Below are 21,666 nucleotides of genomic sequence, written 5' to 3' on the forward strand. Positions count from 1 at the left end.
ACTGCTCTCAATTCCCCCTATCGAAAAATTTTGGGTAATTGTCAAGTAGAAGATGAAGAAGAATGGTAGGACGACTCAAGAAAGAACAGAGATGAAGAGATTGTGGAACAAAATGGCCGCTGAGGTCAGCGAATAGGGTGTCCAAATTATAATGAGTGGTACTCGACGGAAAGTTAGAAAATTCATCAAAACAACATCGGAATATTTTTTTAAATTATTTTTCCTTTAAAGTGCAATAAAAACCCTACATTTTAAGTACAAAACATTTTGATTTCGTTTAAGTACATAACTCCGAGATAGACCCGTTTTAATGCGTCCAGATTTGTAGTCCATGCTTTAGTACGGACGTAAGATATCAAATAGCAGATCAACCGACACTTGGTTTCCGTTATCAATGTCATGATGGTTTCTAAACTCGTTTGATGGGCAACTTAAAGTTCGTGGGTTAGAGTCGTTTCCATAAAAAATACTATGCATAAAGAATAATGCTCCCGTTTACTATTTGCATTCCTTGTATTAATGAGCTATACCAGCGTTTTCATTAATTTAGCAGTTAATTCTATTACAACATCACAATACGGCCTCACTTTTTTTACTCTAATGAAAGTTTAAATTTATCTGTTTCAGCTCTGTTCGGTTTTGCGACATGTTAAATATCCGATTCAAAATGGGACCATCATCAACCAGAAATAAGGAATGGACATGTTGCTTCGGGCTTCACGTTCGTACAACAACTATTATCATCGGTGTATGGCATTTGGTAAGGATATTCAATATTAAATATCAAACAAGTAGTTACAGTTACTTTTTTGGTCTGTTTTGTTCCAGTTTTTAAACGTTTTGGCGCTTGGAATATTATCAGTAATCATTCGTACCAACAACTATCACCTGTTGCTTGATGATATGGGCGACAGTGAAGAAAATGAAAACGAACCTTTTGCTCCAATACTTCCAACGCCGCTGAGTAAAGTAGATCCGCCTTATGCCTATCGTGATCATTTCCAGCAAACAGGCCTCCACAGCAGTTAGTTTCTATATATATTTTGTCTATAAATATGGTATAATGGCTTATATTTTCAGATGATGTTGACATGAGCGGTTTGGTTTTTCTGTGTATGATTGCAGTTACTTTGATGTTGATTTACGGAGCTTTCAAAGGGAAACCTTCTCATTTGTTGCCATTTTTCTGTCTTCAGATATTTGATTTCGCAATTTCCACGTAAGAAAACAAAAAGATCAACCCAAGATTCAACGAATAACGTTTTATTTCAGTCTTACTGCAGCAGGACATCTTTGTTACATAAGATCAATGCATCTATGGATTACAGAAAGTCAAAATCGATTGCCCTGGCGCGAAGAACTTCTTAAATTGAGTCCACAAACTTTATCAGTACTTATGCTTATTGGTTTCATATTGTTCATATTCCTCAAAGCATATGCAATTGGAATTGTTTGGCGCTGTTACAAATACCTTACGTTCAGGCAGCACAATTTACTGACGATGCTCCCCTACATTATACCGGATACGACTGATACAACCAACTTGCGCCAGGTAATTAATACAATTAACAGGTAAGAAGCTAAAACCATGTTTGGAATAAACCCATGTTTGATTCTAGGAACGCGATAATAATTCACTTCTCCCTGACTATGATGAAGCCATGGCTCAAGCTTTGAAACAAGCACCTCCACCATCATACGTTGTAGCGATGGCTATGACAAATAAATCCGATGAAACCTCGCACACCTCTGCCAACGGGGAAACCACTGTTTCAAATAACGTCGAACCGCCGCCATACAATTCTATGGATAATGACAATCAGGAAAGACATGACTTGGCATCCGATGAAAGTTTTGGTGCAGTAGTAATAATTGAACCTTCAACCAGCAACGCTAGCAGTAGCGTCCAGCATAATGCAAATAGTCAAAAGTAGAATGAGTGTTACAACAAAAAGCGCTACCCGCAAATATCTTGCTGATTATTTAAATACAGGAGAAATTAATATATGTATGTCTCCTGGAATAATGAAATTTTACTATCGACTATAAGATAACATACTATTACAAATTAAAATAATCACTGTTGCAAACCGGTTGAAACATAAACTTTAAGAATATCTAATTTACCATTGTCATTAGAATTATTAACGGGCTTACATCAAGAATCAATTGGAAAAATGTTTTTATTAAGTAAATCAACCACAAAGAACAGACTTACAGTATTGATTCCTTCATAAAATATGTTTACTTGGAACATTGGGAATTTTAAAATTATTAAATGTTGTTATAAGAATAGGTAAGGGCACCTTCCGATATAACAGGATTATAATTCGAAATAAAAAAAAGCAAAATTATTTGGAAAGATGCAAAAGTTTGCAAATGTTTTTGTAAGTCTGTTCTTAAGAATACTTTGCACAATCGAAACGGAATATATCCACATTGAATGGGTACCAAAATACCTGTTTGAAGGAGTTACAACATAATTCTTGATTTTTTTATTCGATCATAAGAATTTTAACACCAGGATGTCATCCATCCATCACATAATTCTTGAAAAAATTGAAATGTTTTAAATAACATCGATCAATACTGTTTGAAAAATCTAAAATTGTTTTATCTCCCTGGCGGTATCTCATGAGACCGATAATGGAGGAGGATATTTAGCACATGATGACCGTGCTACCATGTTTAACATGTTGTCATACTCTTGGGCCTATATATCGGATTATGAAAATGATTAATTTAAAATAAGGTAAATCTAACATCAGATTCTTCACAAGCAAATCGCAAAGAGTAGCTCGTTCTGGATAATGTTCAGTAGTGGTAAGTAATGGTTTCACTCAATTCTAATTTGAAAAAGTAAATGGTATTTTGTTTTTATGATTTCCAATATTGTGTCTTTATACTTATATTTATATTCAAATCTTCTGAGGTTTGGTATAACGTAAAGAAAAATAATTTATCTTGTAGACGTATTATTTATTACATTTGGTCATACAAAATTTCGATTATAACATTTAACAAACCTTCTCATTTACAGGAAATGCAAAAACAATTAGACTACTATAAAGCTCAAGTCGCTCTTATAGGGATCAAACCTCTCACAGAATTCCCTATCGACACAACCCTCAAGTATGAAAATTTTCAACAAAGCCCTGATTTTGTAAGTGTTGTTGTTCAGTTTATATACGATTTTGATGCAATGTTATATTTTACACAATAGATGGTGACTGACGACGGTAATTACATGTTGAAGCAGTCCAACGAAATATTGGCCGATTCTACGGTTTTTGGAAACAAAGTGTATAGCTTGGAACAGAGACCGATGGACGATTCTAGTGACGTCAACGAAATTATCAACAAAAATCCTTTTTTTTCTTTCAACTAGACTGATTCTTAAATCAGTATTGATTTCAACACATTAATAACTCATTAAAAGAAGATTGTAAAATATGTTGATATTGTTCTAATAAAAAATCAAAGTTAAAAATAAAATACTTAATTGAAAGAATTCACTTAACATTTAAAAAGCATGTGCCGGAAGTATTTTTCTTAACTTAGTGTTAGTACAGGGTGCCGCCTGCCGGACGGTCTCGTTGGATGGGAAGCGGCCCTCACACGTCCGCTGGTTATGACGGTAGTTGGCGACGCCTTTGGATGGCGATCACGGTTCCGGACACGTCGCGGGTGTAAGGCAGGATTGACGCTCAGGAAAGCTGCTTCGGGTACTCCTACCGGACTTCAAAAGAGTAAAGTACGGGGTCCTGGTGATAGAAGGAACAAAATGGCGACTTGGCGTTAGGTCGGGTAATTTGCTGGCATTCAGAGCCTTAGGTTACCTGGGAGTCCTCTACACACACACAATTATTTTATTTCTCGCTAACTCACTAAGGTCACCGTAGCTTCAACGGCTTTTTTTTTAAAAAAAAAAAGGAACATGGCCTTTAGAACGAAAGATACTTTGGCGTTTTTCTTGCCGTAGTATTCACTTAGAGTTGCGACGAAGAATGACCCTATTGTTAAAGGTCCATGGTTCCCGTACCCGATCGTTGACCTTTCATGCCCCTCTATCCCTTCATCCGGTTTCCTCTCAGCAGCTCAGCATCCATTTTCTGCTGCTACATCCAGCCCTGGACTCAGAAGCCTATCATGTGCTGCCATCTGTTGAAGTGTACCAACATCTCCAGACGTTTATGTTATTTGGGTGCGTCCGAGGTTTTTTTTTCGGGGTCAAAAGCAGGTCCGCTCCACTCTACACTTAATCACCAGCACTTCCTTGACATTTACATTTACGCGATAAATCTTGACAATCTTGACCATGGTTACATTTATTATCACAAGTTCGGACGGATCTTCGAACTATTGTGCTTATAACCCGGAATCACTACTTCAAACCGAGAAAAAACAATATTCCCATTGGATTTCCTACTTGTCGCGCTTCAAAACACCCTGGCATCAGCTTTGTCGCGCTTTCCAATGCGCTCAGTATGACAGGTATGCGCTTTTTTCCATGGAGATCAAATGAGAGCAGGTATGGCGTGTGAACGTGTTGCAAATCAACGCGCTGCTTGTCGCCTCAGCATGACATCAACCTGACTCAAGCAAAGGACTGAAGCAACTGTCAAATCACATACAAACGTACCGTTCTGACTTTTTGGAACCAGAACGTCAGTTCCCCTTTGATTTCAATGGTATTTTGGTAACAAAACGTCAGTGCGGTACTAAAATGTCAGTTCGGGAATTTTCTTCTCTTTCAGCCCCTTGGACTCAAGCCGATAGCTGGTGTTGAGCAAGATAGGTAGATCAATAGGTAAACTTTGCGCTTAACCTCAATCGACAGAGCCGTGTAAACGCAGGGTCAAAAATAGTTATGAAATTTTGAACGATATGTATGGGATTTGAAACAAAATTACAATTTATGGAAAATTAAGGGGTCTTATTGGTCAAACAAGTAATCACTTGCATTCTTTGAAATACCTTGTGTAGCAATTAGTAAAATTTATGTTCAAAAGCTTTCTATATTCTGACTACGAGACAGTTTTTCTTTGGCAATTTAGCAGTATCTCAGCAAAATATTCGAATTTCGGAAAGCATTTTTTTATATGAAGTTGTAAAAATATGCTAAAAATGACTTGTTACAATTGTAATGAATAATACTTTATTTTAGGTCCTACAAAATTTAAAAAAAAAATCAGTTATAGTGAATTTAGCAAAAAGCGATGTTTTTGGTTCAATAAAAAATCCACTTTAAAAATATGTTTTCCATCCGCATAAGCGCTTAATGCATTTCAAATACTTTGGTTAACATTTTTATATTTTTCAAAGAATTTTAAAATCAGTAGTTTTGTAAGAAAACTAACATTAAAAAAAAAATCCATACATTTCTATGGAATTTGTATTTGTTGGCCTACTAATACATATGCAAGCAACGGAGTAGAATACCTAAATAATCTAGCTATCCTGGGTGTTGAGGATAACATATTCAAGCTGTTCTCAATGGTTGAGGGAACAACAACCGAAATTATCGCAGGCTCGCGCCGCAACGTAGAGTGCAAAGAGGGGGAAGAAAAGAAACGAAAAACGAGCTGCCTGCCTGCGCGCAGTTGCAGTGCACTAATAGCAATAGCAAAATCCTCGGGCATTCGATCCAGGAGCGAACAGAAAGGACGTATGCTATGCCTTTTGAATTCGGTTCCCTCAAGCTTGTAACCGGAGATGAGTGAGAGCCATTCGTTTGGTTTTTCGGATTCGCTGCCTCGAATGTATATTGGTTCGTGAAGGCAGGCCATGTTGAGAGCGCATGCATCATCGTCGTTTTCGCTGCCTCAAAGCAATCTTTGCTTTCGAGTAAAGCGTTGAGCGAGAGAAGGTTGTTCAATTCATACTCAACAATATACAACCACTGCTACAAACGATCTCAAAGAAGTCATTTCAGCACCGACACGTGAAAAGGGTCTATGTTCATTTATGACGTTTCGAGAAAATTAATTATTTTGGAAAAATAGCTCGCAATTGTTTATAGAACCTAGCTGGAGTATGAATTTCGTCTAATTGTTTTATACACCGTTTCCTTTGTACTGTATGTCTCATATGTGTGAGTAAGATGGAGATAAAATTTCCCCAATTTTTTCATAAACGCTCATGATTATCCCTATAGGAGTGACTGAATAGCTTTCCGCATCATCCCCCTTTTAATGTTTTGCATCTAGACCGTTTGCTTTGTTGTGGAGTAAAGGGTGTAAAAAACAATTTGTGTGAGGATAATGTAATTTTTTGGCTCTAAAATTTTTAGATCCTTTGCTCAAACTGCATTATAAATCTTACGAAAACTGATAAACTAAAAACGGGTTTTGTGTTAAGTAGAGCTCATATTGGGCAATTTGAATCCACTGAAAACGGGTCTTTGTCTTTTATACCCTTTTCACATGTTGGTGTTGATTTATGTTATTTGATTTTTTTTAAATATATTACAACAATAGAATTCTATGATCTCGTTCCAACCGACGTTTGGCACAAATTGGCACGGTTCCCATAGTATCATGAGGGGGTGGCAATCCTGGTTGAATCATTGATGACTGTTGGTAATATATTTCCGAGCGGCCACACCGATATGCGTAGATGACTGCGTCTTGAGATCTAAAATGACGAAATTTAATTAAACAAATCCTATAGAAACCACAGAACTTCCCGAACTTACTTAACAACAAATTCCATTAATTTGCGATTGCTGTTATATTCGTCATGCAATGAATTAAGAGTAAGTAGGTCTTTTGATGTCCAAGGACCACACCGGTTGTTGACGTCCCACTTAGAATCCAGACAGATAAAACTGTAGCTACTGTCACCTTTATCTGTTCCTTCGACATTAATGCTCATCACTTGGTGGAGACTGTTTTCTATGCGTGTCAACTTTGAAACGCATGTTTCGAACTGTAAATAAAATTTATAGAACATTAAATAAGAAAGAAAAAAACCTTTACTGATCAGTGTTAACAATTGAAATGCTGAAAGCCGATCTTTTTTTTTTGTATGAGCAAATCCACTGCGACCAATTTATTTGATCTATTGTGCCGACCTTTCCTTGTCAGCAAAAATTTCGCACCGTCTTTTCACTGATATCCCGGTTCACAACATTCCCGGTCGACTGGATGCAGGGTATCCTCGTGAAGGTCCCGAAGAAAGGACAGATAGCGGTAACTGGCGAGGCATAACGTTGATCTGAACCTATGTGGTTTATCTATAGGTGGGGACAAGACTACCCTTGCACGAGTGTGAGAATAAGTTTTTTCAATGTTTGATTGCTACGTCATAAACGTTCATGAGCGTCTCGACGTTGAAGTCGCCATTCATCGACGAAATGCAACGTATCATGTTTAATAAAAATTCACAATCAAAGCACCCTTTTATTTAGGCTTTTCCTTCCTGATGCCTAGTACGACGACGCTATGAGTTCTAAACAATAAACAATTTTATTTGCGTCCCAAACATCCCTCCTAATAAGTTTCTATGGCTACATTTGGACGCCTAATACTTGACTCCGTAATGGCGTCGCGTTACGTCACAATCGTTCATAAACAACTGTATGGATACAACGAACTAATACTAAAGTTTTGGTTGTCCCTACCTATACACAGCAAAAATTATTTCCTGTAAAATTAAGCAATTGTCCTGTAACAAAAAGGAGCAGAACATTAACTGTAATTTTACAGGTCGAAAACATGATTACGTGACATTTAATTTTTAGTGAACAACTTTTTTACAGGACATTTGCTGGAATAGTAAATGAATCTACGTTAACTTTCAAGAAAAACAATTTAAAATTACAGGTTTTGTTAATTACAGGTGATTTATTTTAAAGGTTGCAGTTTTCAGTGACACGTAATAGTAAATTTTTTTTTTCTGTGTAGATAAACCACATAGGATCTGTATAACACTCAAAGTACTCTGCAAAGTGATCTTGAACAGAATCCAGGAGAAAATTAACGCTACGCTCCGACGGCTGGATTCCGATCCGTACGATCATGTGTGGACCATTACAACTCTACGAATAATAATGGAACAAATCAACGAATTCCAGGACTCTTCTGCTGGTGTTCGTTGATTTCGAAAAAGCGTTTGACCGACTGAACCACGAAAACATCTGGGCTGCTCTTAGACGACGAGGAGTCCCAGAGAAATTTATTGAATCACAGTACGAGGCATCGTGCAAGGTCTTGCACGACGGTGTGTTGTCCGATCCAATCTCGGTAACTGCTGGAGTGAGATAAAGATGTGTTTTATATTCGCTGCTTTTTCCCATCGTAATGGATGAGATCTTGACTGGTTCGATTGACTGTAGATCAAACTGAGAATTGGCGTGAAGTTTTACAATGGAGCAGCTAAACGACCTTGACCTGGCATAAGATATTGTTTTGCTTGCCCAAAGACATTAAGACATGCAGAGCAAACTCGAAGACCTCACCGAAATCTCCAAGGCAGCAGGTCTCAAAATCAATGTCGGAAAGACCAAGCCGATGGAAACCAACACAGAAAATCCTTCCAATTTCGTGCTAGCTGAGCAACAAGCTGAAAAAATGGAGTGCTTCCAGTATCTTGGTAGCCAGATAACACCTGCTGGTGGTACCACTCTCTACGAACGAAAATCCGAATCTTCAACTCAAACGTCAACTTGGTGCACATTGACGATGACGACGGTGGCCTGGCCGGTGCCATCAAATGGCGCTAAAAATCGAGATTCGTGAACGTAAGTGGAGATGGATTGGGCACACACTGCGAAAAAATGAGAACGAGATTTGCAGAAAGGTGCTTGGAATCCATAGGGACATCGAAGGAGAGGCAGACCCAGAAACTTGTGGCGGCGAAGCCTAGCCGCCGAAATCCGAACTGTCGACAAGAAGCTTGACTGGGACCAAGTGAAGACGCTGGCTCAGGATCGTCAACAGTGGTTTTTTTACCACGGCCCTATGCTACCGCTGCTGGCAAGTCTGTCCCATATGTAAAAATCAACGAAACGAGAAAAACGGCTTTGAAGATTTTCATAAACTTTCGTGGATTTCTCGGTTGAAACTTCAGTTTTTCTATTTATTTCTTCACAGATAATAAGATAACTGTTGTAAAATTTCGTACATTGTTTTTTTTTTTGCTTTGGTAAGTTTATCATTTGATTCCCTCTATCTGCGCAATGTTATTTACTTTACTGGCTGTTTACTGATGAAAATAAGTTTGAAATGATGTTTAGGACGCATCTCTATAAAGATAACGTAAGTTTATCATATGAATTGAGTAGGTTTAAATAAAATAAATAACAACGTTACATGACTTTAACAATCTGTACCTTCCTCTTTTCGAGAGTTTTTTGGTCGATGAGCTTTTAAGAAACACTATAAATGCAAATTAAATTAACACTAAACATACCGACTGTGTAGGACACAAACGGACGTGTGAGTGTGATGACACATTCTCTCAGCACAGGCTCGAGTAACGGGCAGTCTTTACGCAGCAGTTGGTTAGGTGGGACACCATGGTCGATCGGCGATAGAGCATAGTGCGGTGGGTGATCTCGAGTAATTATCAAAGTTGCACATTTGGCGACCGATACAGGACCGTGTTGCTTTTGATAACAATTACAAAGTTAAAAACTGTTTCGAAGTGAATTGTTTTGTTTTTCTATACAAAACAGATCTATAGAAAACAGATCTTCTTTTGAGATCACCCACCAGAGAGAAAACACGTGTTTTTGTTAAGTTGGGTGGGAATGAAAAAGTCCAGTGCTGCCAGAATAAGGTTTTTTTTTAATATTAATTTAATATTCATGATACTTATGTAAAAAAAAAGATTTGAATAATTTAAGAAAAATGGCGAGTTGAGAGGACAGCCAGATAAATACGTGTTGGGAGGACCGCAGAGAGAAACAGCGAGTTGAGAGGACAGCTGTGAAAGTAAATGGTTAGTTGAGAAGCAGACAAATAAATGCGCGTTGGGAGGACCGCAAAGAGTAACAGCAAGTTGAAAGGACAGCTATAATAGAGAAATGACTAGTTGAGAGGACAGCCAAATAAATGCGTGTTGGGAAGACCGCAAAGAGAAGCAGCGAGTTGAGAGGACAGCCAAATAATTCCATGTAAAAATAGGCCGTATTGAAGAACAGCGACTTCAGCGAGAACTGCTTAAGAAAAACAGGAAAAGTAAAGCTTGGGGATTTGAAATAGCTAATCGTGAGTAAGAGAGTAGGTGAAATGCACAAGAATGAGAAAAAAACAAAGCATTATAGAGAGAAATTTGAGGACAAAGAAGATAAAATGAACCATTATTGAGGAAGGAAAAGCGAAGAGCCTTGCAAGCAGCTTTATTTGAAAAATCATACTATTGATACATGAGAATGGAAAATTTAATAAAAAAAAATTAATAAAGTTAAATGAGAGCAAAACTCATGATGAGGAATATTAGAAAAAGTATATAGTTTGCCTTAGAACTGGACTGAAAAAAGAATGAGGCGTTAAAAAAAAATAAAAGAGACGAAAAAAGTGAAAATAAGAAAATGTGAAAGAGATAAGAAGTAAAGAGTTCAGATAAAGCGTAGCTACAGAATAGTTGTCTTTCGAACAACAAATGAAGGGGAAAGAATGAGTTTTTACAAGATACAGATAAAATATACCTAAATGAGTTTTTTTCGTTAAAAATAAATAGTATGTTATGAGTAAACGGTTAGAAAAAATCATCTGGTAAATATGTAAGAGTCATGTGAGGCAGTAATTGAAGACTGTTTCGTGGTGATATGAATCGGTGTTGAATTTCTCCCACATTGGCTCTCGATTGGCTCTGCGCGAATGACATTTCGATTGTCTCCCGTCATTCTCTTTGCCAGAATATATGAAATTATAGTGTCTATAGTTCGTCCATATTACAAGCACAGGTTTGAATGTGACAACGCTGCTCGTCGATGTCAAATAATTTTATCGGAAAGAGCACATCGGATCCAAGGAATATTTAAAGGAGGTATTGCCAAGGCAGGCCTGCTCTAGTATTGGTACAGGCTGAGACTTCACAATCACGAAAAATCTGTTAATTTACTAAGAAACTTATGTTTTTCGTTGATAATATGAAGAATCTGCTGGAAATTTTCCACTTTGAAAACAAGTTATTGTAGTAGAATTTTTGCTCGTCAAGATAGGTACAGAAAAAAAGTTGGATTTTCGAATAATTTTTCTATAGAAAAGACCATCGAAGTTCGAAAAACTTGTGGATTTTCCTCACTAAAATTTGCAATTTTTCTATAAAAAAGACCATCGAAGTTCGAAAAACTTGTGGATTTTCCTCACTAAAATTTGCAAAATTTAATTATTATTTCAAAATCTTCCATGAAAATGTTCTAATCAGTGCAGTTTGAGCTCCTCATTACAAAAAGTGGTATTTAAATCCATGGCATCATCTTGACGATAGTAATGCCTTCTGAGTTTTGCTAGAGATGCAAATGGTCAATAGTAAAGAGAGCACATGGTATGACGTTTCAATCGTGTTCATATGAGTTAAAAATGGATTATTCAAATAAAACATGTTTTTTTTTCTTCTGAGAGAAAGGGAGATGTGTAGGGCACGAACGAACGTGTGATGAAACATTCTCTCAGCACAGGCTCGAGTTACGGGCAGTCTTGACGCAGCAGTTGGTTAGGTGGGCCACCATGGTTGATCGGCGATAGAGCATAGTGCGGTGGGTGATCTCGAGTGATTATCAAAGTCGCACACCGACACTTTGTATATACCTATTCATACCGCGAGCGGTCAAATGACGGCAAACACCATTTTCGCTAAAACTCTCAACCGATTTCTAAAAAATTTATAGTTTTGAAAAGCTTATGACGTGACTCAAATATGCTTCTAAGACAATTTTCAGCTACAATCAATTATTTTAAAGTTATTTACAGACAAAAAAAAATTATGAAAAAAATGCTTCAGGAAAACGGCTGTAAATCTGTTTTTAAGTGCTCGAAAAAATTTCACTTCGTGCCTGAGAAAGCTGAAGTTATATATTGCATGCGTGGAACTTTTTTTGATTTTTTTTAATATCATGGGAACAAAAAATATAAAAAAGTTGTGTAAAACCCGTACTTTTCAATCAATCAACCGCCAAAGCTGCCCTAGTTACAGTAGAAAATTTAAAAAAAGTAAATTGTAAAATTGACGTAATTTGTCACATTTTGGCATCTTTAGATTTTGGAAAAACGAAATTCAAAGTTTATGACGAATTTTCAAAGGTAGCTGTTTTTCGAACTTTTTATCAATTTGGATTTTCTGAGACAATTCCTACACCTAAAATCAGCTTTGCACCAGATTTTGAGTATGTTACCATAAGCTTTAGACAATAAAACTATATGCAGAAGCAAGCAAAGCATCTGGGCTGCAAATATATAATGATATAAATCAATTCAATATAATTTATGCGTGTGCTACCAGGTACGCGTATTTTGGTTCATAGATTTTATGAAAGTCCAAACAGCAACTAACAGCATGACAAAAACTTATAAAATATGGCTTTGTAGCTGACTATTATCAATGTTTTACAACGAACAATTCAATAAGCCTCATACGAAATTAAAAAAAACAGTTTGGTGAAATTTACTCATAATGCTTGTAAAAATTATTGTTATTTTTGATTTACCTGTACTGTTTTATCTAGTCTTACTTTCGTAATTTCAATGAATGCTTATTTTGCCGCACACATTCTATGATTATTTGTAAAATAAACGTAAATTAGAGGAGCAATTTTAAAACATTCTGTAAAAATAGACAGCTTTACGGGTATATTTCATATGGGACAGACATGACTTGGTATTTTTTTCATATACCTTTGTTGAGAACAATGTTATGAAAGTTTTTAGTCTGAAGAACTAACTGTATTAGAACAATTTTTGAGATAATCTGAAAAATGATGAAAATGCATATGGGACAGTCTTGCGAATAGCGGCAGTATGAATCGGAGAATCGACGTGGGACCATTAACGGCGTGTTCGTAAACTGATTTGTTTGGGGAAGGCATCGATTTTTTTGGTAGATGTCAAATCACCTTCCAATGCTTTTGCATACAGTTTGTTGAAATTACGAACGCCAGCATCGATAGAAAAAATCACTTCGATAGAAAAAATCAATTTACGAACACGCCGTAAGTAATACAGTCAATCGCAAAATTGATCGTACACATATGGTTTACCAACTCTTTTCATTTATTTGATTTGAAAAAAAAGGTTCAACGATCATGTTTTTGATGCACATTAATTGTTTACAGATATAGCTATTGATTTGATCGCGACAATTTTGAAAAATATGTTTTGCTTATTTCATAATTTTAAAAACGAACACACACATATAGGATCTCAGTGAAACTTCATGTTTCTTTGAAGAGATCTAATTTACTTAACTCTAAAGGTGTACATCTTTCAAGGATATTATGGCTAGCATCTTACAAATGCTAAAACCACCAGACCAGAGAAAGAGTACTCTATATGTGCCGTGATCGGGATTTGATCTCATGGACTCTAGCTTAGAAGACTGGAACGCTATCCTCTAGGCCACGACCGGCGGCCAAGAAGTTGATAAAAATCCCAAATGAAAGATATGCAAAATTGATCGTACACCTTTTATTAAACCTGAAATGTTTGATGTATAAACAAGACCAATTTGCATAAGCGAAGTTTTTTTTGTCAATGTGTCATGTCAACACCCTGCAACTACTTGGGCACTGTTTGTTCTTGTTGATTTGCTGAATTTTGAAGAGTTGTGATCAAAATTGCAAACAGGCACAAGGAAACGGACATTGCGACGCGATCGTTGGTAGTAAGTATGTGTTGTCGCTAAAAGTCATTGCGGAAAACAGCAGGAGCTGTTAGGAGAACCCACTCTACAGTGCAGTACATCATCAAAAATTGGAAATACGAAGGAACGGTGAAAAATATCGCTGGAAGAGAGCAAAAACGCATCACGCTTGCAAGCAGTGCTAGATGCAAAGGCAGTCATATCGAATACTAATTTAGTTGTTTTTTTGGATTGCATCACAGCTCCCGGTAAACCATTTCGCAGTATTCATTCTGGCGGTATGACTTTTCGCCTATGAACCTGTTTGGCGGTTGTAACACCTGGCGGTTTCTCATTTGGCATATGGCCGTTTTGGCGGTTTGCCTTTCAGCGGTTTATAACACTCCGCGGTTTCCCAATTTGTGAATGAGTCAATTTGGCAGTATGTATAATTGGCAACTGCGTCACTTCGCGGTCGATTTCAAATATTCAAAAGTTCGTCCTAGAAACATGGATCAGAATTACGAGGTATGGTCCTTACGCTCCGCGCTGCAGACCGGGCTAAGGAATTGTCCCTAGGTTTAGGTAAACCTAGAAACACAGAGCCTTCCTAGATCTTTAGTAAACCTAAAAATCGGGACCGTCTTAGAAACATAGATCAGAGCTAAGAGGCCGCCTCCTCAGGCTGCGCGTTCGAACTAGAATGATGTATGATCCTTACGCTTCGCGTTGCGGACCGGGCTAGGGGATTGTCCCTAGTTTTGGGTAAACCTAGTAACACGGGGCCTTCCTAGATCTTTCAGTAAAGCTAAAAAAAACGGGACCGTCTTAGAAACATAGATCAGAACTAAGAGGCCACCTCCTAACGCTGCGCGTTCGAACTAGAATGATGCATGGTCCTGTCCTACGCTTTACGTTTCTAAACGAAAAAAACATTTCAGTACAACATTCGCTTATTATATTTCTGGACAAATATCTTACCGCGAAATGTTGCATACTGCCAAAAAGACAAACAAGGCCATTTGCCAAATGGTAAACCACCAAATCGACCAAACCGCCAAAAGTCATGCCGCCTATTAGGTCCATTTGCCAGATGGTAAACCGCCAAAATAGCCTACCGTCGATGTGAAAACCGCAGACAGAGGTACAACCTTTTTTTTGATATTCGTTACTTTCGATGAATTGATTTTTAATGAAATTTTAAGAAAAAGTAGTACTGTACGATCAATTTTGCCACGTCTGAAATGGTGTTTTGTTGTTTCTTTTTTTTATTTGAAGTGAAAATGTAAACAACTTGTATTTTTCTTTTTGATCACCGAAGTTAAGCAACATCGGGCGCGATTAGTACTTAGATTGGATATTGTATTTTTCTTTTCACAGTTAAGAATAAAAAGGAGGTATTTTTTAATGGATTAAAGTTGTTTTTACTTATTTACTGTTAAACCCTGAAAAACTCAAAATTCAAGAATGAATAAAGGGTGTACGATCAATTTTGCGATTTACTTTAAGTAAGTTAACAATTTAAATTTCTAAGCACATTTTTAGAGAAAAATAAGGTAAAAATGTTAGATTTTTTCAATTCCAGGTTTTTTTGAGCGCGATTTTGTGCGCATGCACTTAAAATAAGATGACTCGCGGTATGTGGCAAGGTTACTTGAATGCTACCACAAACAGGCGTCTATGGGGAATAATGCATCAGCTTTGTACGCTGCAAAAAATTACCCCCTCCCTTTAGGTGATTTTGAAGTCCGATTGAGCTGAATTTTTACACAGATCAGTTTTTTAGGCCAATATACAAACATTACCCCTTTAGCTGCACCCTAATATAGCTACATGATATCAAATGCTCAACTCACCAGAGAGTGAATAGTATTTTCCTTTTCACAGCTTTTTTCCTGTAGCAGCAACACTAAGGTCATATTCTGTTGCACGCATATGAATAGTTCTACTTTAATCGGCTTCGACGAATCATTGTCAGACGTGCTTGTGGTATCTGCGACCTCTTCAATTGTGGTTGCGATGCTGGTCATCAATGTTTTGGATTTTCGCCTTTTCGGTTGATATTCGAGGGGAGTTAGTGGATTGTTACTTAATCCGCTACAACCTGGTGTTGTATCCCAACTAGAAAACCCGCTGGATTGTTGGTCACTGATGGCTAACATGGTAAGTTTAGACATCAACGGTGTCAACTGTAGACCAGAAAGTTTCTTACGTTTTACAGGTGAATCAAATATGTTGGTAGCATGTTGAATTTCTTGATTCCTGGTGTCTAAATTCAAACCTTTGAGGGGTAGATTAAGATCTCTTCTACTTTTTTTGGTGGTGGGTAAAATTGGCATAGACTCTTCTTTTGCCGATTGCTCATCGATCATGGCGGGAAATATTGGATCTTTTATTGCAGAATTTTTCTTTGGTGATTCTTCAGTTGCCAGTTGGTGCAAATCTGTGTAATAGAGCTTTAAACACTCTCTAAATAAACTGTATGACACAGCTTTACCGTCGTTGTTGAAAATAGGATAAGTTGGATCAGTTATAGATTTGCTCAACATGTTTGAACCGGAGGTGTGTTGTCTTATAGGTACTGCTACAGCGGAACTACGATCGGAATGATTTTGATCCATAGAGCTTTCTAGGTCATCTATATTGTTACACGAAAATCGCGTTCGACTGGACTTATAAGGATTGCTTATGAAATTTGGAAATTCAACTGGGAAAGTTTTTTCACTTTTAGCATAATCTGTTTCTTTAAAAAATGACTGCATAATCGGCAAGGCCGATTCGTTTTCCAATGATGGCTGTTCTTCTTCTATATTTTCATTTGCCGCACAAATCGATAAAACGTTACTGTGAGGTAAAACCTTATTTTCAGTTAGCGGCGTCGAGCACACACTCGTTTTTCCAATGAAATTAGGAAAACTGTCCGTCTCGTCAAAATTAATTGAACTAAATCCTGATTCCATCACGTCTACAGATGAGGGATTTTTAAAAAACAGGGGAAGATGTGTAGGCCTGCTGAAAAAAGGTTTCTTTTGGCCCACTGCCTTCATCGTTCCTATGCCATCATCCATATCTTCTTCTGGAATGTTTGTGAAGATCAAAGACTTATCTCGTTTCATTAACGAATGTGAATCTTTTGAAAACGATTTTTTTCGTATTTGGAATGGCATTGTATCTTTAGCAGAAGAGTTCACAAACAAATTAAATGTTTGCGTGGACGTCTTCAAAAGTTCTTCATACTCGTTTGACGGTATGTATGCATTTATAAGGGTCACTCCAACAGGAATATGGAAGTTCGCATTTATATACTCTGACGACTTTAGCCGATACAAATCTGATAATGTGAATATTTTAGTTAAGTTATCCGATAACTGACTAGCAACAACCCTGTAATGAATAAATGGTACATAAAATTATCAAGTTGGTATACGTCAAATTGATTATGAAAAAATAACCTATTCTTAAAATGCCTTGCATGCAAACTTACTTGTTGTGGTACATAATGGTTCCCCCCAGAACACCTCTCGTCTGTTGAAAGCTTTGAAGAATCTGAGTAGCTTCAAGAAAAAGGTTACTTGCACTCTGTAAATTTAATATCAAGTGTTTGTAAAATTATTTTAATTACGTATGTACATATATGTAAGTAAATTACCTTGGGTATTTTCAAACTAGAAACATTTTGAAAAATATTGCCATTATACTGTAGTAGCGGTAAGTAACTCTCCATTATGCTGTAAATTTTATCAGGAAACTTCGATTCCTGATCATTTGAATAAATTTCGTGGATGGCATTTATATCGCAGTGATACATTTTTACTAATGTATACAAGAAATTGGCTCTATGTTCCAATACATTTTCTGATATATTCCTATCTGAACCAACGGCCTAAAACAAAAAAACTCAACTTGCTTTATCATGTATTTATGTAAGACAAAAGTGAACTTTCATAAATAAGAAGAAATTTAAACCGAATTATTTTTGTTTGTATCACTAACTAATGAACCATATGCATTAACACAATTATTGAAAAAAATTACCAGAACAAACCGTCCGAAGGATTTAAGTGCAAATTTTCCACTCTGTAGCGAGATAATTCTAGGAGTGAACAATGTTTCATTCAAAAAGTGAGTAGTTCCCTGAAAAAAAAAAGATTTCGAAAAAAACTTTAACTATGTAGGTAATTGAGAAAATTGAGCTACAAAACTTACCATGAGTTGACCACACAGAAGAAGTTTTTGCGTTTCGGAGACCCATGACGGGTGAAAGTAGATAACTGACTTTATAGGGTCATGAAATTCATCATGCTTAGCAGTGTCGTACACGAACACAATCATCATTTCCCTGAAAATGAATAGTTGTTACATTAGTATCAATTAAGAAAATGCATATTTTTCGTAGAGTATGTTTACTATCCTAAACGCGGATGATATAAAGAAATTATATTTATACCAAATACAGTAAAACAAATATGGCTCACTGACAGCCTTCTCCATACGTCTCATCAAGGACACGCATGTCAGCACCACCTACAGACGAAAGTTCCTACTAAAGTCACTGATAGTGTATTCAGGGTGGGTCAGTAGGGTGGGTGCATATTGAGGAAAAGTACCAAAAGTTTCTCATTGGGGGGGGGGGGGGGGGGGGGGTGGAGACGGAGCGAATTGTTCGTCTACCATGCCTACGATTACGATTGCCTGTCACAAGATGGACGATTCCGTGCATTGGTATAAGAACACACCTGAAGCTTTACCCGCCTTGAGTGTATTATCACCCAAGCGACAACAGCACCACCCACAAGTCAGAAATCCACCAGAAGAGTTCAGATCGTCGATGATTGTACATGATAGTAAGAACTTTCTTCACATGATGGCGTGTTTGATGTGTGGCTTTGTTTTTTGAAGAATGAGGTATATTGGTTTATATTACTATATTTGTTTATATCTACCCTATATTCAGGCCATTTACTCAGCGGGCCATAGGCTACACAAGTGCAAATTCGATGATTCTACGACGATTGTTTGATCTATGCTCGCCCACACACGATACAAACAAATTTCGCCCGAGCACAAACGATTGCAAGCGGAAACAGCAACAGCAACAACAAAAAAAACCCTCAACCCCTGATGAGTTTAAATGGCCTGGATTTTGTACAAACAGCACCATACACCATGTAACAGAGGGTGGTTTGTACAAAATATTTCGATCCGGACCGATTTGCATTCAAACAGTGCCATACACGTGCAAATCGTATTCACAGCGACAGAATGTCATCGAATTCATCGCATTTGTGCAAATGTTGTGTAGTCTGTGGCCCGCTGTCCAGCTGTTATAATCGGCACTGCATGTAGCATGAAGGGATCTCTTTAAAGCGGGCCATAGACTACACAAATTGGCCTGTACAAATTCGATGATTCCGCGTCGATTGTTTGATCTATGCTCGCCCACACACTATACAAACATATTTCACGCGAACACAAATGATTGCTGGCGAAAACAGCAACAGCAACAAAAAAACCATCTCCACCCCGGCTGGGAGAATGTTTTGTACAAAATATTTCGATCCCGACCGATTTTACTCCAACCGTTTGGGCGCTCATTCAAGCAGTGCCATACACAATGCAAATCGTGCTCACAGCGACAAAATTTCATCGAATTTCATCGCATTTGTACAAATGTTGTGTAGTCTGTGGCCCGCTTAAGCGGGCCATAGACTACACAAATGGCTTGAGCAGATTCGGTGATTCTACGACGATTGTTTGATCCTACACTCGCCCACACACGATACAAACATATTTCACGCGAGCGCAAACGATTGCTGGCGGAAACAGTAACAACAAAAACCCTCTCCACCCCGGATGGGGCTGAGTAAATGGCCTGAGTTTTGTACAAGCAGCACCATACACCATGCCACAGAGGGTTGCTTGTACAAAAAAATTCGATCCCGACCGATTTCACTCAAACGGTTTGTGCGGTCATTCAAGCAGTGCCATGTGGCCCGCTTTACATCTCTGCTTAATTTAAAGCGGGCCATAGACTACACAAATGGCCTGTACAAATTCGATGATTCCACGACGATTGTTTGATCTATGCTCGCCCACACACTATACAAACATTTTTCACGCGAACACAAACGATTGCTGGCGAAAACAGCAACAGCAACGAAAAAAACCATCTCCACCCCGGCTGGGAGGATGGTTTGTACAAAATATTTCGATCCCGACCGATTTTACTCCAACCGTTTGGGCGCTCATTCAAGCAGTGCCATACACTATGCAAATCGTGTTTACAGCGACAAAATTTCATCGAATTTCATAGCATTTGTACAAATGTTGTGTAGTCTGTGGCCCGCTTAAAAGGTTTTCAGCTAATGGTTGATTCAGAGTTCGTAATTAATGGAGAATTACATTGTAGTTGTTCTTTATTGATTTAACGTCAGCCCAAATCAGGGTCAAGGAAATAACATTTATGCCTAGGCTTATGTTTTTATGTAAGGTACACCGAGGTAAGTGTGGACGCGGGGTAAGTGTTGACGATGGCTATTGAAACAATACTGTGCACTATTTTTTTTTTTCAAACTTTTAATGCAGAATGTTCAATTTACTTGTAATCTATCCAATAACTGTGAAAAAGATACGGCTCGAGCAATAAAATAACGTATTTATCCAAGAAAACACAATTTTTTTGAAAATTTCCTGAGAAATCAAAGGGAAAATCTACCGTCCACACTTACCCCATAAAGCGGGGTAAGTAGACACCAGCAGTCCATTACAATTTACGTGATTTCTCGCTTTGCTTCTATCGAGCTCATCTCTTCAGCGTTTGTAAACAGTATGTTCTGCATCACATTGAATGTAATTTTATTAAAATTGCTTCACTGCTGATTTTTAATGATTTTTTAAACTTACCCCTTACCCCGGTGTACCTTAATTAATTCAAAAACAAAAATGGATGTATTTTCTCTACTTCAAAATACTCATAAAAACTTTAATAATGAGGACCTCATCTCACATGTAAATTATATTAAAGTTTTTAACAGCTGCTACATAAAAAAGGTTTTAAGGCGTTTTCACCCAAAAAAATCGATAAAGCAGCTACATTCGTTAAGCATATTTTTGTAAAAGGTAGCTCCTAAAACATACTTACTTAGACATTTTGAAGAATTGTATCGATGCTATCACTGGAGAATACTGCTAAATCGATTGCGAAATCAACGAAAAGTGTTCAGGATAACATACTTTTCAGTATAATTTGAACTCGTTCAACAGTAAAATTTATTGTAAAAATTGATAACAGCTTATAGAAAACATTCACGAAAAATAAATGTTACGCACACTGCAGCAATTTTTAGAATAAACACAGTCTCGCGGACTAACTCAAAATTCTGAGAAATAAATTCCAAATGGCCACACTCCGGCAAATTCTTATAACAATTTTCATAAGATGTTTCTTGTGAACCGTTTTTTAGGGTTGTAGGAAATATTGATGGTAATGTTGAAATGAAAATATTAAAAATGAGAAAAGTAATAATATCAAACTGATTATACAATTAATAATAAAAAATAATAGTGACGTGGTAATGTAAAAAAAAAATTATGGTCGTAATATCTTAATCCTTTTCAACCAAGGAATATTTAAATAAGGTAGTGTCATATTATAGTAACTGTTCACTCAGAAATAGAAAAAATATCAAAATACCTTTTATGTATTTATCCTGTAATTTTCAGGCGATAAATTATTACAGTCAATAAAAAATAAGTATCGCGTTATTATTTTTTAATACTTTGGAAACATTTCTCAGTGATAAATCACCTTGCGCTTAAAATTTATATTCGAAACATTTCAAGCTGTCACTTTTTTCATTTTTTTGGCGGTTGCTGTTTGTT

General features: G+C 37.1%; 2 protein-coding genes across 2 annotated transcripts; one reads left to right on the forward strand and one right to left on the reverse strand.

Annotated features, from left to right (window-relative positions):
• The first annotated feature begins 602 nt into the window (after positions 1 to 602).
• LOC129744455 (lysosomal-associated transmembrane protein 4B) lies at positions 603 to 2,209 on the forward strand. Its single transcript, XM_055736978.1, has 5 exons — positions 603 to 760; positions 829 to 1,024; positions 1,081 to 1,219; positions 1,273 to 1,552; positions 1,620 to 2,209. Exons 1-5 carry the CDS (start codon positions 647 to 649, stop codon positions 1,932 to 1,934), a joined length of 1,044 nt encoding a protein of 347 aa, XP_055592953.1. The 5' UTR covers positions 603 to 646; the 3' UTR covers positions 1,935 to 2,209.
• Positions 2,210 to 3,223: 1,014 nt separating this feature from the next.
• On the reverse strand, positions 3,224 to 21,120 carry LOC129744454 (uncharacterized). The gene is made up of 8 exons (XM_055736977.1): positions 20,927 to 21,120; positions 17,992 to 18,124; positions 17,821 to 17,919; positions 17,435 to 17,668; positions 17,270 to 17,364; positions 15,642 to 17,169; positions 6,698 to 6,930; positions 3,224 to 6,636 (listed from the first exon to the last, which is right to left on the reverse strand). The coding sequence occupies exons 1-8, from the start codon at positions 20,932 to 20,934 to the stop codon at positions 6,468 to 6,470; spliced, it is 2,499 nt and encodes an 832-aa protein (XP_055592952.1). The 5' UTR covers positions 20,935 to 21,120; the 3' UTR covers positions 3,224 to 6,467.
• Positions 21,121 to 21,666: the final 546 nt, after the last annotated feature.

Source organism: Uranotaenia lowii, chromosome 2, assembly GCF_029784155.1.
Source record: "Uranotaenia lowii strain MFRU-FL chromosome 2, ASM2978415v1, whole genome shotgun sequence".
NCBI classification, from domain to species: domain Eukaryota; kingdom Metazoa; phylum Arthropoda; class Insecta; order Diptera; family Culicidae; genus Uranotaenia; species Uranotaenia lowii.